General features: G+C 40.0%; 1 protein-coding gene across 5 annotated transcripts in view; it reads right to left on the minus strand.

Moving 5' to 3' along the window:
• The window catches only part of MON2 (MON2 homolog, regulator of endosome-to-Golgi trafficking), a 69,083-nt gene extending 48,344 nt beyond the window's left edge, over positions 1–20,739 (minus strand). For 3 of the 5 annotated variants that reach the window (XM_062609502.1, XM_062609501.1, XM_062609500.1), the window contains exons 1-4: positions 20,509–20,737; positions 5,617–5,680; positions 1,538–1,665; positions 565–696 (exon numbers count right to left, since the gene is read on the minus strand). In XM_062609502.1, the coding sequence (XP_062465486.1) occupies positions 565–696; positions 1,538–1,665; positions 5,617–5,680; positions 20,509–20,619 (435 nt within the window). In that variant the 5' untranslated portion in view covers positions 20,620–20,737. Of the gene's footprint in view, positions 1–564; positions 697–1,537; positions 1,666–5,616; positions 5,681–20,508 lie in introns of all 5 variants that reach the window. The other 2 variants (XM_062609503.1, XM_062609504.1) reach the window with 2 other exon arrangements.
• Positions 20,740–22,358: the final 1,619 nt, after the last annotated feature.

Below are 22,358 nucleotides of genomic sequence, written 5' to 3' on the forward strand. Positions count from 1 at the left end.
TCATTGTGCTGGCAGTGACCTGAATATTGTTTTCCACTGGATTTCGTATTACCTCAAACGCATAGTTTAATACTTATTCTATAATGAATTCTGAAAATTAACATCTGTATGTATAGTGAAGCCTGTATTTCTTGTTCTTTTGTTCTTATTCCATGTTCTTGCACTTGCATGAACCTCAACCACACGTGGCCACAGCGCTACATGCTCTAAAGCATACAAGATTCAGAATTTTCTTTTGCCACTTTTTCATGTAAATGACTTGTGGGCTCTGCTCAGATGGTATCCCCATGTTAGTCTGAAATTTTACAACACAACCTTACATCTCTGGACATAAAGAAAGAAAGGTATTATTATGGAGGAATTAAAAAACAAATTGAAAATGAAGCTAGAAGAAATCCTGTTTTCAGAGTATAGACACAAGACAACAGGGACACAACAGAATTAAGAAAGCCCCTCCTTTTCCATTATTTACAAACGCTTCACATGTAAAATTTATCTATTTTTCCTCTTGGATATTGCACGTACTATACTGTATGTACTTAGTTGTCACTAACAAATTCTTACCTTGGACAATGCTTCATCATGGACAACTGTATTGGTTGTTAAAAGTACAAGAACTGTCTGGAGCAATTTAAGTTCTTCAAGACTATTTTCCATCAGTTGCCAAAGCATATTAATAATGTTTCCTGCTGCAGCCTACAAAGAAATAATTTTTTGCCAACAATTAAGATGCTTACATACTGGTATATCATGTGTACACATAAAAGGACAGCACTGTCATAAATGCATTTCATAACTGTACTTGCTTGTTTGTTTATACCATGGGACCACACTGAGAACACAAAGCCGATTTCATTGTTACAAGCTTCCCAAGGTATTTTTAAAGTACTGACAGCAGATACCTCTTAGTGTGTATTTCAAATTAAAATGCGCACTTTATTTTCTACTTGAAAATACAAAAGAAGCAGTACAAAGACTTTTTACTCCAAAAGGTGTTCATATTGAAGAAAAATCAGTGTAATTTTACATTATGCAAGCACAGTATTATTTTCACCAGCTTCTTAACACACTATATATGCAGTACCATAACATGTCATGACATTGACAGTTGCAGGAAATGTGCATCCATTTAATCTTATTTTTAAAATTAAAATGTAAAAAACACATAATACATAATGTTATCAAACAGAGGAAATTTTGTGAATACAACTTGCAGAATTATATTCATCACGGACATGTTCTGTTCCTGCAGTGTAAGAATGCAAACTAAATGAACTGGTCGGAATTTTCATTAATTTCCTTCTAGAGGTCACTAACATTTTATCACCTCTTTTTTAATTTTAATTTTCCTTTTTTTTTTTTTAATGGTCAAAAATGTTTTCTTTTAGATTTCAATTTTTTAAAAACAGATACAAGTGAAATATTTTGCAGACTACACTAATAATAATATAAACAGCCTCCTAAAAAAAGCATTCACCTTCAGTTTGAGTATTCTCACACTGCAATATTTATGTATTTATATAAAGGCTGATCTTACCTCTGAAACAACTTCATGGGACATGAGCCTCTGTATGGCTGCTAGACACAGCTGAGTGATCTTTGGTTCCTTTGTTCCACAACCCATTAGAAAAGGCTGAACTACCTCTGAGCTGTTCTCTTTTAATGCTTTCAAAGAGAGATACAGAAGCAGTCAATGTTTAATACGTTGAAAAATACAATGCAAAATTTGTTAATCATACCTGTTAACCAAAAGCAATCTCCACTCTTGGAAATTTGGGATTTACTCCTGCAGACAGTCACTGAGCTGCCATATCTTACTTTCACAATTACCCTTAATCCCAAGCACCTTCTCCCTTACACACTCGATAACTTTCCAAATGCAGAACACCCACTTTGGTTAGTAAGAAAACGTAAGGTTCTGCCCATCCCAGAACTTTTTTCTGGCCTTCCAGTGGTGACGGGCCTCATGCTGGTAGCTGCCTTGTGCTCTGCTCCACCTCAGCACCAAATTCAAATTCAGTGTGGCACAGACATTCCGAGGCAAGGGCACAAAGGGGAACAGCACAATGCCACCGATGAAACAGGAGGAGAAAGGGACTGGACCGTTTGTATCCTGGGTACATACACCTGGCTGTGAATTTTTCAACCAGTGTTTTAGTGAGAAAGAGCAGCTTCTTAAAATGAAGCTTTGTCAGGAGAAAACACAAGTACGTAAGGGTTTTTTCCCCTTCTTTTTATTTTTAAGGAGGAAAATACTTGCCAATGAATACAACATTCCACACTGTTATTTAAAAAAGTTTTTCCCCATAAAAGTAATTCTGGAAATCTGAGATAAAGTTCATAAAACTTAAAAACAGGAAAGTATATCTGAAAGATGACAGGAGAGCATGAATCTGAGCGATGAGTGCTCTTCTGTTTGCAGGCATGGTTGCTGATTCACGCAGCCTTTTAAGATTTTAGCTGCTCAACACCATTTCCAATAATAAAAATTTCCTCACAGTCTGAAGTTCAGCATGTCCTTAATCTGAATGTCATACACTGTGGTTTAGTCTATGTGTAATGAGAAACGTGTTCATGAAAAGGTTTCACACATTTTTAGAGCACAGATCTTGCCACAAACAAACAAAAACCACATTCTTACGTAAAAATGTAAACATGATCTCTTTTTTCTGTTGAGCAATCTGAAGTGAAACATCAAGGTAAAAGCTACAGAAATACATTCTACTGGTATTTTACAACTTAAGCACTAACTAACATGACTAACAAGTTTCTGTGAAAAGAACAGGCTAGCATAAATTATAGATGCCAACTTTCCCTAAGGTAATAGCTCTTACAGGGTGATATTAACATATATATAGCCATAGTTTCAGCAGCATCTTTAGAGCCAGCATTGGCTCTACATCTGACAGAGGCTGACCTTGCACCAAACACCTAATCAAAACCAAAATGTCAGCATAAATGTGAATGAATGCACATGTTCACTGCCTGTTTAACAACCTGCTTTGATTTCAAGATGTATTATTTCAATTTTCAAATTAAAAACAAAACATTGGCTACTTCATCAAAACCAGAAGTTTGTTTCCAATTAAGACATGTAATTTAGGCATCTAATTGTCAGTATCTACATGTGAGCTAGATGTCTAAGCTGCCTGTATAGTCTATGAACATCTACAACACCTTGGCAAGAGAGCTCGCTCTAACACGGGCACAATTGTTCTAAGAATGGCAAAAACAGCATAACAGTTAATAAGACAAATTTAAACCTTTTACAGTATTTTTCTTATAATCTATTAACAACAATCTCCCAACAAGTTCTATACAAGGACTTTTACTCTATGAAGCTGAAAAATTAATGTTTTGTAGACCTGGTTTGGTACTGATCATTATACTTGCTTCAGTCTTAAATACACAGAAGTCTTCTTACATCCAGGTCTGCTTCCATTTTGTTACCAAAATTATGTAAATACATACTGGAAAATATATCTATCATAATGAATCACATAAAAAAAAAAAGTTTGGGGATGTAAAATTTACTCCTTCATTCCATCAGCAAGATAATAATTCTGATTAAAAGAACTTCTAGAATGGAAGTATAAATTGCCTATCTCAGAGCCACATGGAAATAATTTCTCACATTTACCCCCGATGATACAAAGCACAGGCTGACTTCTCCTTTGAAATCACTCAAATCCTCATAAATAAATTATAAAGCATGTACAGACTGCTAAGAATGAAGACTTTGAAACTGCTCAGCTTAAATTTTCCAAGAGAAGGAAGTCAGATCAATGACCTCAGAGTTCTGCCAAGTTAAGCAGATCTCACCAGACACAATAAAGATTTTTAAGATTTTAGTGAAGACTTTAAGATTGAATCTATGTCTCTAAAGTGATAATCATTCACAGTGTAATGCTTCAGGAAAGTGTCAGGTCAACTTACTGAAACCGATGATATTGCTGTTCATCTATTTTAGTAAAATGGCAGTTCACATCAAAGTACAAAGAAAAAAACGTATCCTGATCAAAATACTTGCTGGATTACTAGAATGTCTAGTAGATAGTCTTAAATCATCTAGCAGTCAAAAATTATCTACTTCACTAGATTTCACAATTATAGTAGCCTTTTGCAGCTGTATTATTACTAAAGTATACACACTATTTTCCTCAAAAAAAAAAGCCACTACAGATAGGAGACAAAAGAGATTTTGACATTAACATATCTACAAGATTAGGTTACAACTGATACCTCAAAACATACAAGGGTCCATAAAGAATTAGGGCTGTTTAATGGATTTATGTTTAAACTATGGAATGTTAGGATACTATGCAGGCAAAGTATATGTTCCCCTCTGTTCCACAGTTTCTCAATGGGAAAAACATTATTAGCCTATTGGCAAAGACTAACTAATCAAAATAACTTTCAGGATGTGCAGGTTTTCCAAATCTCGTAACAAAAAAACCTGCAGGTTTTTTGCTGAATGAAATAAATATGAACTACATTCTAGTTGAGAACTTCCAAAGGCAAAGTGCTTACAAAAATCTGACCAACTAACAGAAAGTGTTCCCTCAAAAACACAACAGTAAAGACTGCCCAGAATCAACGACCCTTCACATCTCTTCACTTTGAAATGAAGATTTAAAATCAAATAATCTTGCAGGATTACAAACCAGCTTCCTAAAATATAAAGCTCTTCACACGGTAATATGCCAAAGAATGTTGACAGCTTCGCAAACGGCTAACTAGAGGTTTCTCTTGTTCATTTGTGTATTTTGATATAGCTGACATTACCTGGCATAGTTTTCCCACTTATGTCAGCATTCATGACAGCAGTAAAAACAAAGAAAATAAACAAATAAAAAAGAGGCATTAAAATGAAATATTGAGGGTTGGGACTGCTACTTCAAATAATTCTAGAAAGTGCCTCCTTACCAGTATCTGATTTAAGCACCTTAAAAGAAGAAACAGTTTTACATCTATTTCATTTGGACCTTTCCATAGACACTCAAGTATTAATATAGGACATTCAAATCTGGCCAAAGGCTTTACCAGCAATTGGCAAGAAGCCATCAATTTACAAGCTATTTAATAAAGCTACAGAAAGTCAGAGATAACAGTTTTAAGCTCTTACAAAACGGCAACTCACAAGATATCTCCTGTCCCTCAAGGCAGTGGTACACCTTAAATTGAATGACCTTGTCTCAGATCAAGATGGATTTTTGCCTGCCAGGTACAAGTGTCCAAAGGCTAGACACTCATACTAAACACAGAGGAGGATCATACCCAGAACACCACACAGATCACTCAACAACAGCTGTGGTGAACACAGACAGTGAATAAAACATTGAGAATTTGGAGTATTTCATGCCATTTTTCTAAGTGGATGATTTGTACTGAAAATGGAGACCTTCCTCAGCATCAGTCCAGCACTAACATAAAATAGAAGTAGTATTAAAAAGTTCTCATGGTCCTGAATTTTTCGCTAGGTGCCCAGAAGTAAAGCATCACTGATACAGCCATACAAAAAGACATAAAGAATTAGGACATGTACACAAGGCATCTTTTTAACATTTTGATCTATAACCCAAGTTTATTTTTCCCATTGCATTTGCAAATAATTACCTGCCAAAATATCACTGTTACGTGCAGCTATTGTTTTCACTTTGATTATTCCTGATTCAGCAGCCTGGAAGAGAAGAAAATAAAAGTTTAGATGCTATTTCATACATCAGTATCTGGAAAGAAATAAAAATACCAAAGAAAAACAAAACTTATGGTCTCAGAGGAAAAATGTTTGTGTAGTGTTTTAGGTAAGCAGAGCTAATGCAGAAGTAAAATCTTTGTAGCTTCTGGAATTCCCTTCTCGAATTTCACAGGAAAGGGTGTATTCTGTGGTTCAGAATTTTTAGAAATCATGATTTTCACTGTAATACCCTCCAGTTCTATGAATACCAAGAAAAAACACTAGTTAACCAAAACCCTGTTACCCAGCCTCTGCCCAGTTTCAAACTGTGAAACAATTACCATGATGCATCATCTGTCACATTCATCAGGCTGGAATGCTGAAGAAACTTGAGAACATCAGTAATTATATCAATGTTTAATACTTAACACCTAACCAATGAAATCCAGTTAATAAACTGGATGTGGTACACACTATTATCACTGTTCTTCCAGTTGGGTAAGCAGTATTTTCCATTTGAAAGCTAACACTTTCATTGACAATGAGTATCAGAATAAAACCCATTTTCCCATGGATTCTGTCTCCCAAATGCCATATACAAATTTTCCCAAGGCAGTACCATGAAGAAGCCTTCCCAACAATTCTCCCCATTCTTCTCAGCACACCGTATAATCCACACCAACAGATCTTCCCCTTTCCCCCTAGGTATGACCTTGCAGACCAACAGCATCCTCCTCTCCCTCATGCACACCTTTGGTGGGACCCAGGGCTGCAGAGAGGCAGGTCAAGGCACGTATGTGCCCAGACTGGCTGGAAGACAACCAGGGGCTGAGTATCCCATCAACAAGATCACATACCGCTGTGAGGGAACAGCAGTTCTTTCTTCGGTTGTCCACAAATGCTTCCCAGCGTAAATCACTGAAGTCATGTTCTCTAATGGAATCAAGCCAAACTGAAAATACAACATTGAGGCTTTGCTTTTCACAGTTATGATTTTTGACAAGTTTTGTGTGCAAAACACAAAAATAAACTGCAAATGGCACCTTGCCATTTTTAAATTCCATTAATACACTAAAAACCTCTGGAAACAATTAAAGAAATCATGTTCAATACACTGTGAACCAAAATAAATACAACATGTTTTCCCAACATAAGGTCACAGATTCCTGGAAAATACTGTTCTACCAAATTTGAAAGTACATTTCCCCTTTTATTTTGGCTTTGTATTTCTGCATACTTCCCACACTAAACATTTCCATTTTTCTTCTGATACTACTATTAAAAGAAGTGTGCCATCACTACGTAAAACAGATTAGAGAAGCAGACAAATTGTGGCAGCAGAAATATGGAAGTGACAGCACATTAAGTTCTACCAAGTAGTACTACTCCCTCTTCACCAAAACACTACTCCAACAACACTTCCCAGAAAGTCAGGTTAAGATGACTGTATAAATTCATAACCAAATATCTTAATTTTAAGTTTATACATATATTTATCAAAATAATAACATTAGAAATGTAGAAGTGAAATTTTCAACTTTATTTTCCAAAACAACATAGAAACTGCCTTAAGATAATTTAACAGATTTGTGACATTCTGCAGAATTAAGCTTTGCTGAACATACTGGTTCTACTTTAAAAATATAGACAGAATAATATCCAGTGTTTGAACTAACATAAAACATGCTCAATAAGCACAAACTGATATGCAAATATATCTTTCACATAATTAAAATGAGGCGTGCTAAATGCAGTTCTCATTTATTTTAATTATGTTAAGTGTTAAAGTGTCCTAAGTTTTCAGTCAATCCCCATTCTTCACTTATAAACTGTCAGCTAATTAAGGGGGTATGTCACAGCAAATTGTTCCTATTAATTAATAGGAAGGATTTGTCATAGTACAACTTCAGTTATCTTCAAACTAAACCTCATCACACCTACTGGCAATCCATTTCTCTCTTTCCAGGAGTGACAGACTCACTCCAAATCAAAGAAACATTCAGCCTCCCCACATGTGTGACATTTGCAAACACTGCACTCCACACAAGGAAGAAACAAAAAGTATTTCCAATGTAGTGTCTCCCAGTCAGTTGTTTCCATGCTAGCATTATATAAAATAGCATATATTGTTTAAAAACTAAGGTAAAACAAAACAACAGCTATTAGACTTATTACCACTTTGAATGTAACAGGGTTTCTCCACACTGGAAGTTCTGTGGTTACCCGCATTATGCTACGCTTTCCGTTTAGAATCCCAGTTCAAAAATGTTCACAGTTAAAAACTAGTTATGCTGTAAACACACTAAAAAAGAAAAAAGACACAGACCAGAAAACGACCCTCCACTATATATGTAAAAATACCACATATTAACATTTAACAAAAGATTACCTCAGTTGATCACAAATAACCAATAGAAATAAAGGGGTATGAACAGTCATCTGGCTACTCTGGATACGTCAATATAAAAGTGTATTTGGACAGCATCAACTTAAAATCTACTAACATCTTGCCAAGTTAAGTTTACAAATTTATACCAATTACTATAGCACTCCCTAGGTCACTGCCCCGTTAGAAAAGGATCTTATAAACACACCAATCAAGGAGATGCCCATCATCATACTGTTTTTATGAGTACAAATATGATAATTTACTTTCACACAAATATAAAGCATTATGTTTTTAAAGCAGTTACCACATTAAAAATTAACATAACCAATTTCCCTTAGGACCCCAGTAAATAGTAGTCTAATGAGCAAGTCAGTATCTCTTTAATGTGAAAAAGAAGCAAGTACATGCAATTCCCATAACATAACAAAGCGCAGCATACCCGAAACCTTCAGTCAGTCAATTACATTTCCCATTCTGTTACTTTAATAACTGTGAAATGACTGAAATAGAATGTCTCAAACATACACTTGCCATTATTGAGTTTTGCTTCAGGTTTCTGCTGACGCAACTATAGCAGCCAGTCTGGGGAAGGGAAATATTAATGAAGAACAGAAACTGACTCTTGGTGATAGTACATATTCAAGTCAATCTCTTCCAGTACTTTGATTTGATCTTAATCAATCAATAGTCTCACTGCAAAATTCACCAGGACCCTCCAAGCTCAAGAACTTGCCCCATCACCTTTCTACTTCCTTGGAACTTACCAAGTGTTAGCTGAGTACGTGGAAATCACCCTTCACAGAAACCAAAGTAAAACAAAAGGAGAATTTCTGTACAAAAAAACTCAAGACACACATAGTGCAGGGTGAAGTAGACTGAAAAGAAGGTGGTACATAATATCTACCTCCGGGCCTCAAAGTTTCTTCCTCAAAGTATATAGTCTGACAACAATATTCACAGCTCCATGAGACCCTCAGCCTAAAGCTACCTTACAGACAGGCTCTCTGCCTGAGACAGCTCAGGATGTGGAAATTCATAGAGACTTTTAAACCCAGCCTTAAGAGTTTGCCAGGTCCAAAACTCCTTCCCCCTCACAGATTTCTCAGTCCTCAGTTCAAACAGGGAAGAACTTTAATCTTGTTGTCATTCCAAGTGCTGAATGCACCTTTCCATTTTTCTGATATCTTAATCCTTGTGTAGGGCCAAAACCACCAATCAAGGAACAGAAACAGGTAATTTCTACTCACACACTCAGCAAGCAAAGATTTAACCCATCCTCAAGCAGAATCAACACTTTGCAACATCCAGGTAACATTCAAGAGCTAGGTTTTTCCACACTATAGTCTGTGTGTACATATTTAAAGATCTAGAACTCATAAATATCATATGGAAATATTAGGATAAATGGAGTATGCAATTCTGCTAGCTACTGTTCAGGATGATGTAGATGCAAGCCATCCATATCAGCAGCAGAGTAGTAAGTACATCCGAAAGGCACCAGTTCCTCAAACCTGTCTTCCAGGGACACTGTAGAAGCTCACAAACCCACCAAAAGATACCACTATAGCTAATTCCATGAGCATAATGATGTTACCTGGCAGGCCAAGAACATCCACAAGGAATAATGGCATGGCATATGCTGGAACACATAAACCATGTAATTATTCAGTGGTTTACTTCTCACAGGTGAAGACATTGCAGACCTCTACTGCAATGCATATGGATGAGCAAGCAAGGTACCAGAAGGGTCAGGTGGGATGTAATCCAACAGCACATCAGTTGCTCCACAGTGATCCCTATGGATTTGCCCTTACTGTTGGATGAATGTGAAAAAGTTACCCTTCTTTCACTGAAAAATAACACCACAGTTAACAACTTTTCATGAGGGAACGATGACACAATTTCTAATCTCAAATCTCTCTTAACAGTGACCCTTTTCAGCAAGTGAGAAAACACAACCCTCTGTCTCTGCCATAGGAGTGATTTCTTAGAAGTTTCCAAAAAGGGGATTCATAAAGGTTTTAAAAAGGGTCCACTTGCTGATCTTCAAAGAAGCTGGTATCTCGCAATCAGGACCAGATGTAGCACCTCTTCTTTTTTAACCAAAAATTATATACACACATAAAGGTATTTAATGGAGCAACCAGCCATGTGCTAGTTTCTACCAAGGCTTGACCTAGTGTTAAACATGCTTTCGTATGAGGTTCTAAAAGTGACAGTATTGTTACCAGAAGTTAGTAAAAAAAATAAATATTTCCATTGCTAGTGCTCTGAATGACCACTTGTGTTTTGATTGCATGTTCAGAGCAAATTGCTCTCTCCAGAGATATCAAAACTGTTGTATGGTTTGAAGCTTATACTACACGACCTTTTGAATTCTCCCTTATAAAAAGAAAAGCATTCAGGAATGCTTTCAAGAACGATGGCCTGTGCTGGTATTTACAGTACATTGTTTGCCAACCTCTTACTAAGACTGAATGAAAGTATGTCATCTATGGTCACTTCCACATCTATTACTTAAAATAAAAAGAGCAATTTTTTCCTATTAATCGTTATCTGCCTATCTAGGGTCTTTAGATAAGAGATCCTCCTGTCCACAGTACAGTTTCACTTCACTGCTATTCTGGCTTGCTTTGCAAAAGCATGTTCTGGACCATTACTGTAGTACTAAACTATTATTTGGAAAAAACAAACTCACAAAATGCTCCACACTAAATCAACCTCATGAAAGCATTTGATTACAGCACGCTTGTGTTAAAAAGCACCGTATTTGCCTTCTGTATTTTTGTCTTCCTCTCCAGGAGTACAATCCCATCTCAGACCCTTCTCTTTTATATATGCTCATTCTACCTGTAATTTAAACTGGTGAAAAGCCAGCTCTGATCTGACAGCAGTGCGCACTCACAGGGATTTATTATATTGAATGATTTAATGGGTTCAGATTAGAGCTTGCTCGCATTCCACTGGCTTGGAGCAAAGCCTACCAGCAGTCTCTGGGAACAGGGCATGATCATCGTAAAGGCAGATACAGGCAGGAGGTACATGAACCAAGTACTTAAGTCAACAGGACACATACAAGCTCATGCACCCAAGGGCCAACATCACTGAAAGGACATGCTCTGTAAGAGTCACAGTAACTTGGGAAGGTTATTGATGGGTTACTGGGGAGAGGTAAAAGCCACCCATACCTCAAGGGAGGGCAGGGAACTGCTTTTCAGGTCACTACAGGCCAGTCAGCTTCATGTCATTCTCTGGGAAGACTATGGAACAAATCCTCCTGGAAGCCATTTCTAGGCACATGCAGGACAAGAACATGACTAGGAACAGCCAATATGATTTAGCATGTGCTTCAAAGACCAACTGCATTCGCCAATAGGAGGATGGGTTGTGTGGGTAAGGAGAGAGCACTACATACTTTATACCTTTACTACAGCAATCTTTGACACCATTTCCCGTTGTACCCTTATAACCTAATTGATGAGATATGGACAAGTGGGCAGAAAAGTGGCTCAAAGGATCATTACAAATAGCATGAAGTCCAGCCAGTAACCAGTTACTAGTAGTGCTCCCTGGGAATGGATTCTGGGGCTAATACCATTTAACATCTTTATTAACAGTCTGGATAAAGGATTAGAGTCTGCAGACAAATTCAAAATTTGTGGTACTGTTTAACATACATGGGGTAGACTGTGTATTTACAGGAACCCAGATAGGCTGAGAAACAGCCTGGTATGAATCTCATGAAGTTCAGCAAAGGCCAGTGCAAAGTCCAGCCTCATGCACCAGTACAGGCTGGGGACTGGTGTTGCAGCCAGCAAAGCAGCTTTGCAGAAAACGATCCACAGTCCTGGCAGACAGGACAAAAGTGGACTGTCTACCAGGCAGACAACAAAGTGGAACTAAGTGCCAGCAGTGAGCCTTTGCAACAAAGGTGGCCAAATGCGTGCTGGACTGTATTAGCAAGAACACAGGCAGCGGGCCATGCAAAGGGAGTCCTTCCCTCTCTTGTGGGACTGCTGCTGGAGTAACATGTCCATAGTTAGCCTGCCCAGTGCAAGAAACCCACTGACGTGTTGGGGCAAGTCCAGTGGAGGTCCACCAAGACAGCTGTTGCATGGACTACAACAGATAAGGAGATGCTGTAAGAGCTGCACTTGTTCAGCTGGAAGAAGACAAGATAAAAGGCTTGTTAAAGTCCACAGCTTCCTACAAGGAGGCAGAAGTGAACACAAAGTAGTTTACAATGTTCAGGTGTGTGCTCCATCCTGGATGTATGTACAAGTAGAGGAAGATAAGGGTAACAGGTTAAAACTTAAACAGGGGAAGTTTAGATTAGATATTAAGGAAGAAGTTCTTTACTGTGAGGGTGGTGGAATGGGTTGCCCAAGGAAGTTGTGAATGCTTCGTGCCTGGCAGTGTTCAAGGCCAGGCTGGACAGAGCCTTGGGTGACATGGTTTAGTGCAAGGTGTCCCTGCCCATGGCAAGGAGGTTGGAACTTGATGACCTTGAGGTCCTTTCCAACCCTAACTATTCTATGATTCTATGAAAGCAGGGAACACTGAAAGCAATAATGCTCCTTTTAAATCACCTCATGTTCTACAATTCCTGCACAAGTTTCTCACTCTGATTTTTCTCCCACAGAATCTTAGCAATAATGGTAAAATAGTATTAATTTTCCTATAAATTGAAAATCGTATTTTGGTAAACCACTTTAACACAAAACTTTACATAAAACCAGCTCGTTTTCCAATTTTCAGGGGAAGAAAAATCAAAAGTGTGATTGAGGTGAATTGTCAAACAGCATGATTAACTTTTAAAAAAATTAATACATTGTTTGCATCACATTTATTTAGCATATAAAGACAAGAAATGCAAGCAGTCAGTCTCTATTCACATATAAAGTAGTTTCTTCAGCTGTTCCCACTTTACCTAAGACAGAAGTAAAATTGCTCTGGTTTATTCTACATCATGATGTATTTGTGCTCAATGAAGAAAACAGAGTACATTTCTGATCCTAACAAAAGGCACAACAACACTTCTTGCTAGACTTGACTCTACTCCAGCATGGTGCCATTCTTAATTACCAGAGCTCCAAAGCTTTGAGAGAAAAATAAAAGCATTAACTATTACACATTTTCTCCACCAATTCAAGATTTATGATATTGCAGGTTTTGTTTGTTGTTTTTTAAAAACACATAACCTTGCTCATTTCCAGCTTTAGTGCATATAATATAGTTACCCTCATATTAAAAACACTTTCACTTGACAGGAGTGACTATTCCTCTGGTCCATTAATCTTCTGAAATTGTCAGTTTGCAATATCAGCAGCCAATTCAGAATCCTGAAGGTTAATCGTCAGTAATACCAGGAGAGGTGGCAGTGGCATATAAACTGCTCCAAGAGCTGTTGCCTCTGGAGGTACCTCACTTGACATGAATGTGGAGATACAGATAATGAAAAACCAATATTTAATATCAGGAGTTTTCATTTTACAATCAAAATATTACATCTCAGCTGGAAAAACCATCACATATAATCAAGAGAACAAATCAGAATGAATACAACAACTCATTACTGAACAGCCCCGATGCAGACAGAAAGACAAGAAAGCCAACCAAGACTTGATAGAGAAGAAACACAGTCAATTAGCAACAAACTTAAGTAATATTTCTCTCTTCCAGTCAGACAGAACCAGGGTGTACCCTGTAGTTTGTACTATATTATATATAATGCATTTGCATTTATATAGTTTGCCAGGCACCTGGTAAAAAGAAATAACAGTCGACACTAGGCACTAGTTGGGAACTGGAGTAATCAAGAATTTCTAACTTCTGCTGCAAGTTTCCTGTATAATCTTCAGGAAGTTATAGGAGGCAGATGGAGATTAAATCAGAGACTAAGACGCACCAATTTAAATATGAACACTCCTATTACAATGGCAATTTAGTCTCTTGCTGAATGTTCCTTAATTCTTAAAGCCTCTCCTTAAGCTAACTCAGCTGACCCGCTAGTAGAGGCTCAGTACAGAGGTCTAAGCTTAGGCCCCTGTAAGCCAAGGCAACTACATGCAGACAGCAGAAGACCCATGCTTTTCTGGACCAGCTGCTGGAAGCCAAGGAAGCATTTATCTCAAGTGGCAAGAACACCTAATGTGTAGGTGACAGAGTGAATCAATCACCTCGCTACAAGACCTCTGGAACAGCTGTTCGGCTCTACTGACAATATTTCCATAACAAACTGAGCCTGCACGATCAATGAAGGGAGCTTAAAGACACTCTAAGCTGGGCACGTAAATACTGCACTGAAGGCCAACTTGAAAACTTTACAGAGACTAACATACAGAAAATTTTAGTCAATTTTTTTCATTCATTAAATTGCAAGGTGTTACACAATGGAGAAAATAGTCTGTGTGCACAATGTGAGTAATTTTTGAATACATGACATTTCTTATCAAAGACTAAAATGATGATATGAAAGCCAGGATTTATAATAAATCTTTGAACACATTGGACTAGGTGAAGGTCCCCATGAAACATAACAGCAGACTTTTAAAAACGTAATTTTGAAAAAATACTACCGTACACAGATCAATATAGAATAAAAACCACTGTAAAATGAATGGATTCCAAGCACGAAGCTAGCAGACACAGCAACTGGTAAAGTTCAGGAAATACAAGACACTGTAGGAAATATTAGGGATCACTTGTTTCAAATTACTGGTTCAGCTACAGGCTGGCAACTAAAGAATGCTACAGAATAATCTCCAGTCACATGCACAAAACAGAGGCTTGAGTGCAAGCTGCCTAATCAGGACAAAATATATTTTACAGAGCAGTTTCTCTATTTCAAAAGACCTTTAAAATATTAGTGAATACCCATTAAAACAAACAAAAAGCTCTATAGTATTTGCATCCTTCTTGAACTAATGCTGTGAAAACCTGAAAATTAACCAACCTGAGAAGATCAGTCGAGGTTAGGTTCCCCATATTCTATAGCATCAGAATTATTTAACATATTTTATTCAAAAATAAAGCAGGATACCCCAAACCCTGGTTACTCCTAGAGAAAACTGAGTATCTACAAAGGTTTGTTCTTTGCCAGACCCATCTGGCTCATCTTTTTACCACAGGAGTAGCCTAAATGCATAGCTCTCAGAAACCACTCAGTGTTAGTAACACATCAAGTGACTCAAATGCCAAAATCACAAGGCATGTTATTTTTGTCCTTAGCCTCATCCAGTTTGTGTACTGCACAATATTCAACAGATTTTCTGAAATATTATTACTGTTACAGAACAAACAGCTAATAGTCACACTTTAACTGTTCCTTACAGTTGCATTAGGAATCCTAATGATTGACATTACAAACCAAATTACCGGATATGTATCTTTCTAACATATGCTTAAATTCTGCAATATTCTCGTATTTAGTTTCATAGAACTACCCACTAACATCAGAGATGTGCCCTAAAAGCACAAGCTTCCAAACTAATACCTGGCATTAGCCCTAAGATGTGTTCAGGATCAGTATATTATTCCAAAACGAGAATGATTTAACTCAGGGCATGAAACTGATGTACGTCACTCAGTGCAGACAGGCATGAACTCCAAAGGAAGAGATGTATAAAAAACCCCTGTGTTCACAGAACACAACAGATAGCCTGTCAGAAAGGGCAAATCCCATCTCTTGGCTCAACTAGTTCATATCCATTCTATTGTAATTAAATAATTTCAAGTTCGCTTTATCCAGAAGTCACTCAAATCTGTATTCTTTTAACTTTTTTTTTCTTTTTAATTTTGTACGGCTACTTGCTGCAAGTAAAGTTACTTATAAAAGAAGGAAAATATAATTTCAAAATTGGATTCTATTACTTTTTCCTAGATACAGCAACTTAATTTACAATAGTTTCAAAAATATGTCTGTTGCTGAAGGCATACACAACTCCATAAAGCGTTAAACAAAAGCAACGTGCTGCTGTTTCAAACAAAGACCTGGAAAAGAAACAGCAGAGAGGCTATCAAAAGCCATCTTCCAAGAGTCTGCTGAAAGCACTGACCAGAGTATTCACAGCTAAACTTGTGCTGCTCTTCCAGGTTGAGGGAAGTTGAACACTACTCCTTTTCCAGCCCTACTATTCCAAATCACCACAGCAGCAACATCCTAAAACGCAGATACCTGCAACCCATTACACAACTGCGAAGCAGAGGGCATGTCCTGTCCTGCGAAGGGTATAATCTGTCATGGAAGGATAAGGTCCTTGCCCGCCCAACCCCGCCTGCCCTCTGACCCTCTCCTACCAGCACAAGCATGCCTGTTACCTGTGCAGAAAGCTGGGTAGCAGTTAATTCTTTTTTATGTGTTTTGGTTGGTTTGTTGTTTTGTTTTTTCTTTCTTTTTTAAACACATTTTGGTTTTACTGCTATTTAAAAGTCAAGAAAAATAACCTGAGTCAACACAGAGACTACAAGCCTGAGACTGTTGGATTGGACCTGTGTAAACAGGAGTTACACACAATGGGAATTCGGGCTGAGAAGAACTTTTGGGGCATACTTACTTTCCCTCTAACTCCACTATTTCTACTAATTATAAATATTTCCTTTCTGTATTTCTAAGCCTTCTTATGCAGTGAAATAATCTAGCCAAATCAGATGCAACTTACAGAGCAGTATTTTCATTCAGTAATAAGAAACATCAGGTAACCTATTTAGCATAATGAACTATTTTCAGGTTTGTAGTAAAACGAAATTCTTACTCCAGTTCACTAAAGAGAGCAGCACCAGCACGCCCAGCATAGAATACTGGAAGTCCAGTCACTAGCTGGTTAAAATAGTTTATAAAGCTCTATGTGGGTGCCATGCAATTCAGTCCAGAGTTAGAAGCATTGCAGTGCTCTCTAGTACAGAGCAAATCTTAAAGCTGATAGCATTAAAAAAGAAAAAATAAAGACAATGTAGTATAGTTTACTAGGAGAAATGCCAGACTGTTTAAGATAACATGAGCATGGCTGATGCCTATACCAGACTGCTTCATCCTCTGTAATTTCAAGCTCCAAAAGATACTGTTTAATTTACACTTGCCCTGAGAGCTTCCATCACATTTGTGGTTGCTGTCTATTTTTCTAACTGGAAAATAGAAATATATTGTGAAGATACACTTTTCAGCATTGTTATTATATATACATCTCCCAACACAAACAGTTTTGGCATATCACAGACTAATCACCCCTTGATCATAGCACAGAGCTTTCATGCTCAGTATACTTTTGTATTCGGTGCTGATCTGAGGAAGTATCGAACAGACAATACACCTAGCAACAGACAGACATGGGTCTGAAGTTTAATGCTAACTGGTATGCCCCACACTGTTAAGAAAAACAAACCTATCATGTTAGTTAATCCCCAAACATTGTCAGCAACACAATTTCAAACCCACAGATTCTTTCTACAGCTCCCATTCTTCACTTATTAAGTGATACCACCTAGGAAAACCCTACTTGGGTATTCCTGCTACACAGAGCAAAGACAAGCAGTGGACTGCTTTGGACCCAACAGTACATTCTGTTATTCCTTAGTTAAATGCTCTAACTAAGGGGAAGGAAGTTTGCCACATAATTGTGTCATAAGCTTAACACTGGGAGAAACTGAGTAATTTCAGTGTTTCTGAACAGATTATCAAAAACTCAGCAAAAACCTCAGAATCCACTGCTGTGACTAGACTTACAAATAAATGATTTCCACATAAATGTCACCTACTAAGAAAGCTTTGCAGACTCAGAAGTAAAAAAATAGAAAAATATGAGATGAAAGTGCTTAACACACCAAAGGATTCCAAGTTCCATTTCCAGTAAGAGTTTAAGATCTTACTTCCAGCTTTTAACTCAGGTCCCACAGTCTGCAGGACCCCACAGATGGGGTAAACTCATTTTGCAAATTTTAACAGTATTAATATAAAAATAATTTTAAAAAACAACAAAACCAAAAGACAAATCATTTTAGAAATGGCTGATGAATAGCTGTGAGCAAAATTTTATATTACATCAGAAATTTGCAATATTATTAGGAGTAGTTTACCTTCATAGAGTACCCATCAAATCTAATAATTACAATCTAACAACCTACGATACAGCTCCTAATTTTGGCCTAGGAGTTTTTCAATACCTCTATCACACTATGATAAATTTATTAAGTGATACGGAAGCATACACCTCAGCTGCAAAATAACCCTGTAAGTTACAATGCATGTGGTAGTGATGAGGACAATCTAGTTTTACACTGTAAGCACAACAGTGAGATTACAAGTACCAGGAATTTGTTTTAAGAAGCCTGTGTTAAGACATGGTTTAAAGAGCTGGTGCTGTTCCAAATCAGTAAGAAGAACATGCCATTCCTTTGATCACTCTAGCCAAATCTAATCACGATCAGGCCAAATGCATGCGATTAAAATACCTATTTAGCAATTGAGATCTGACTGAAAAGGGCAGCAGTTTCCTTTGAAACTAGAACAACAAAAAATGGCTTCCAGAAGTGAGGAAGCAAGATCGTTTCTGCTGGCTGTATCACATATTCTACTGTGGGACTGCTCTCACCTCGGACCTCTCTTACAACGACCACAACTCGCAGCAGCCCATGCAAACTGCAGGCAACTGTGGAAAACTGCGTTAAGCTTTGTGGAAGCTATGCAAATTGCTGTTGAGATGTAAAAGGGAATGACGCAAAAGTTGTACTTACACAAGAATACGACAAACATGCTGAACAAGTATCAAGAACTGCACACACGGTAGTTACTCTAAGCTTCAGCATGGCAAGCTTAATGAAACATTACTCAAAATACCGGCTTAAAAATTACACTGTCCACCTCCTTTGTAGACAGGTGTTGAAGAAAGTAAACATTAACACAGAGACCAAACAACTTACTCAGAGTCTCACCGTAATACAGAGGAGAAAGTGGAAGCACCACCCCCGCCTTCCTCCAAAACACACACAGAGATTTCTGTTCCACTGACCACAGCTTTTTCTTATTTACATGTTACTACCCTCAATTTCTCAGGGCTGATCACAACCTGCTCTTGTCTTTCTGTGACCACACGCATTGCTCAAACACCCTGGCATTCCTCAACAACCTACAATGGTATACACCATGCTCTGCTAACATAAGTGTGTCACTTTATGCCTTTCAAAACAAGCACAATCATTAGCTTCAATTAATCTGTTCAAGTGCATACTGCTTCACACAACATTGAATATGCTACTATAAGTTGGAACTAAAGTCACATTACATATGCAATTCCTTTCTCCCAAACTGACAAAGTCTTCACCACGTTTTCCAAGGCCCCCTTCTAGTTCTGCAGCTTAATCCGAGTTGATATATTCGTATTTTCCTTCCACTATTGCATTAAAAAAAGCCACATTTTTTAAAACGGAAAGTGGCAGACTACTGATAATGCAAGTTAAACTGACTGTGTAAGCACGTCAGAGAAACACACAGTTAAAATGGATATTTTCAATTAGAGAGAAAAACTGACTGCCCTCCAATTAAAGTAATCCTGCTCATCAAGATCACTGAATTCTCAAGCTGCACACAGAGTAAAACTGAGCTTTGAAAAACACAACACACAACCCTACTGGCGTAAGTTTATTAATGGATTTTTCTTAAAGGGAGAATAAAGTAACCTAAACTCCTGTGCTTGCCAAGCTTCCTCAGTTGTCACCATACCTCTGGAAAGCCACATAACCCCAAAGCCACGGGGTCCGCTACCGATCGCCTGCGATACACAGAGCTAATCCCAGCAGGCACAGATGTGCAACAGTGAAAACCAGGGTTCGCCGAGCCGGGAGTCACACTTCACATAGCGTGTGCCTTCGTTACACGGGTCAGAGGCAGACCTGGCGGCGCCCTGAGAGGCCCGCGGCTTATCCCCCCCGGAGGGGCTGCCCCTCCTCGGCCACCGACAGCCACCACATCCGCGCTGCCCATCGGGCACCCTCAGGCTGCCGGCCCGCCGGGGCGCCCAGACCTTCGGCACCAAGCCCGCCGCTGGGGAGTTCCGTGAAGCGGTGCCGAGCCGGCAGAGCCAAACTTTGCCTCTTCTCCCGGGAGAGCGCTGGGGCCGAAGCGGAGCTGTTCCTACCTTGCCCCTGTCAACAGATGCTCTGTCTCCCCAGCCCCACTCCGCGGGGTAAACTAGCCAGGCCCGAGGCCCCTGCCTCGGTAACGCATTAGAGCCAACAACCCCCCAGACACCACGAGAGAAACCACATCTGAGCACAGACAGCGCTCGGCAGCCCGCGGCCATGGAGGACGGACCTCCCCGCGAGCAGCGCCGGGCGGAGGGCGCGGGGGCTCGGGCACGCTGGCAGCCTCCGCTCCGGCCGGGCTCCGCGGAGAGTGCGCCCCCCCCCAAAGCACCGCCGCCGCCGCCGCTCCCGCCAGCCCGGCCCTCACCTCCTTGACGGGGGGGAATTTTTTCCGGCACTCCAGACTGAGGCCCCGCAGGTCTCCCTGCATGTTTTCCAGCAGCTTCTTCACGGCTCCGGGGCTGCTGGTCCCGGACATGGCGCCACCGGGCCGGCCCCGGGCAGGGCGCAGCTCCGAGGGGACAGGGGCAGCGCTCCCCGCTCCACAGCCCCAGCCGACACGTCTGCGCCCGACACCGGAACCCCTTAGCCAAGGTTCCGGCCCCTTCCCCTTCCCCTGCTCCGCGCCGCGGCCCCCCCCCAGCTCCCACAATGCCGCGCGTCAGGCCGCTTCCGCACACGCTGCCCGGGGGCGGAGAGAGCCGTGGCTGCGGCTCCGGGCTCCGGGCTCCGGGTCCGGGTCCGGGTCCGGGTCCGGCCTGCTGGGCCGCAGATGGGAGCAGCGCCTGTTCCCCGCTGCGCCACTGACAGCGTCCTGGGCCGGCGGCAAGGGGCAGGGGGTTTGTACGGGACCGGTCAGTGCCGGCGGGAGGGGACTGGACGGGCCGGGCCGTAGCGAACCGAACTGAACTGAACTGAACTGCAGCGGGGGAGAGGGGGGATGAAGGCTCTCGGCCTCGCTGCCACTCTTCTGCGGCTGTGGGAGGCCGCTCCCGCCGAGTGTGGCTCCCGGGGGAGGTCGGCGCTGGGCACGGCAGGCAGCTAGGAGCTCCTTGGGAATGGTGAAGTTCTTGCTTCGTGCTTTTCGCAGGCTGTGTCCCTGCGCAGCCGGTTTTGGTTCTCTCGAGGAGAAGCCAGAGTGAACCGTTCTCGAGAAGATAAACACAGGCAGGGCACCAACAAAAGGACAGTCGGGTCCCGGGTAGCTTCCTTGTCACCGGCAGCATCCCTCTGAAATCCAGAAGCTTTCCCACCAGCTGGTTTTAACCCGTTTCAAAAGCGGGCACCCAAACAGCAAGCATGAGCTCTTTGACCAGTATCTATCCCTTGTAGTAATGCTGCTCTCTCTGTAACACAGCAAAGGCTGCCTGGGAGTTTCCTTCTGAAGGGCGTCTTTCATCACTGAACAGTTAACATTATTTCACAAAGGTTTGGGTCTCTGCAATAATTAATTTTCCATATTCTGCTTGGTGTGAATCCAGTACGGTGGTGGCTGTCTACCTGTAATGCAGCACAGCCCTGTTGCCCTTCCAGAAACCCGTGGAGTTGGAAAACATTCTTGAGTTTTTACAGTCTATAGTTTCTAATCTTGGGGGGGGGGGGGGAAATACAGCAAACCAGAATGGAGAATAAATTTTTACTACATAATATCTAAAAATTAAATAAATGATGGCATTTCCTCAGACTTCCCTGAAAGTCTGAAGTTTTACTCAGAGAATATTAAAACAATTTGTCATCTAATGAAAAAGGGAAGATAACCTCTCATAAATTTTAGCATCACTACTTCTATGTTTGGGTTCATTTACTGTGAAATACATTGTAAGTCATACAGTAAACAGGCTCCTGCTGGCACCGCATTGTACAAGGTAGGCATACGTCTTTAGGTGTGTGCTCTACAAGGCAGGGTTGCTTTCTAAGTAATACCTAACAACTATTTTTACATCATTTTCAGATTACTGGCCATTAACTTGAAAGAAGTGGATGAATGGATGTGAGTTTTTAAAACTGCCTGTGACACTGGCAGGGCTGAACAAGGTGGTCAAACTTTAGGTGCCCTCAGACAAGGAACTAAGATTTCAGCCCTGTGTTAAGTAAAATTGAACCCATGATTCTGTAACATTATTATGCTTTCACAGAATCACAGAATGGTTGGGGTTGGAATAAACTTCTGGGGATCATCTAGTCCAACCCCCCTGCCAAGGCAGGGCCACCGAGAGC

The sequence above is a fragment of the Pezoporus occidentalis genome, unplaced genomic scaffold (assembly GCF_034315485.1).
Source record: "Pezoporus occidentalis ecotype Australia unplaced genomic scaffold, CSIRO_AGI_Poc_V1 ctg138, whole genome shotgun sequence".
Taxonomy (NCBI): domain Eukaryota; kingdom Metazoa; phylum Chordata; class Aves; order Psittaciformes; family Psittacidae; genus Pezoporus; species Pezoporus occidentalis.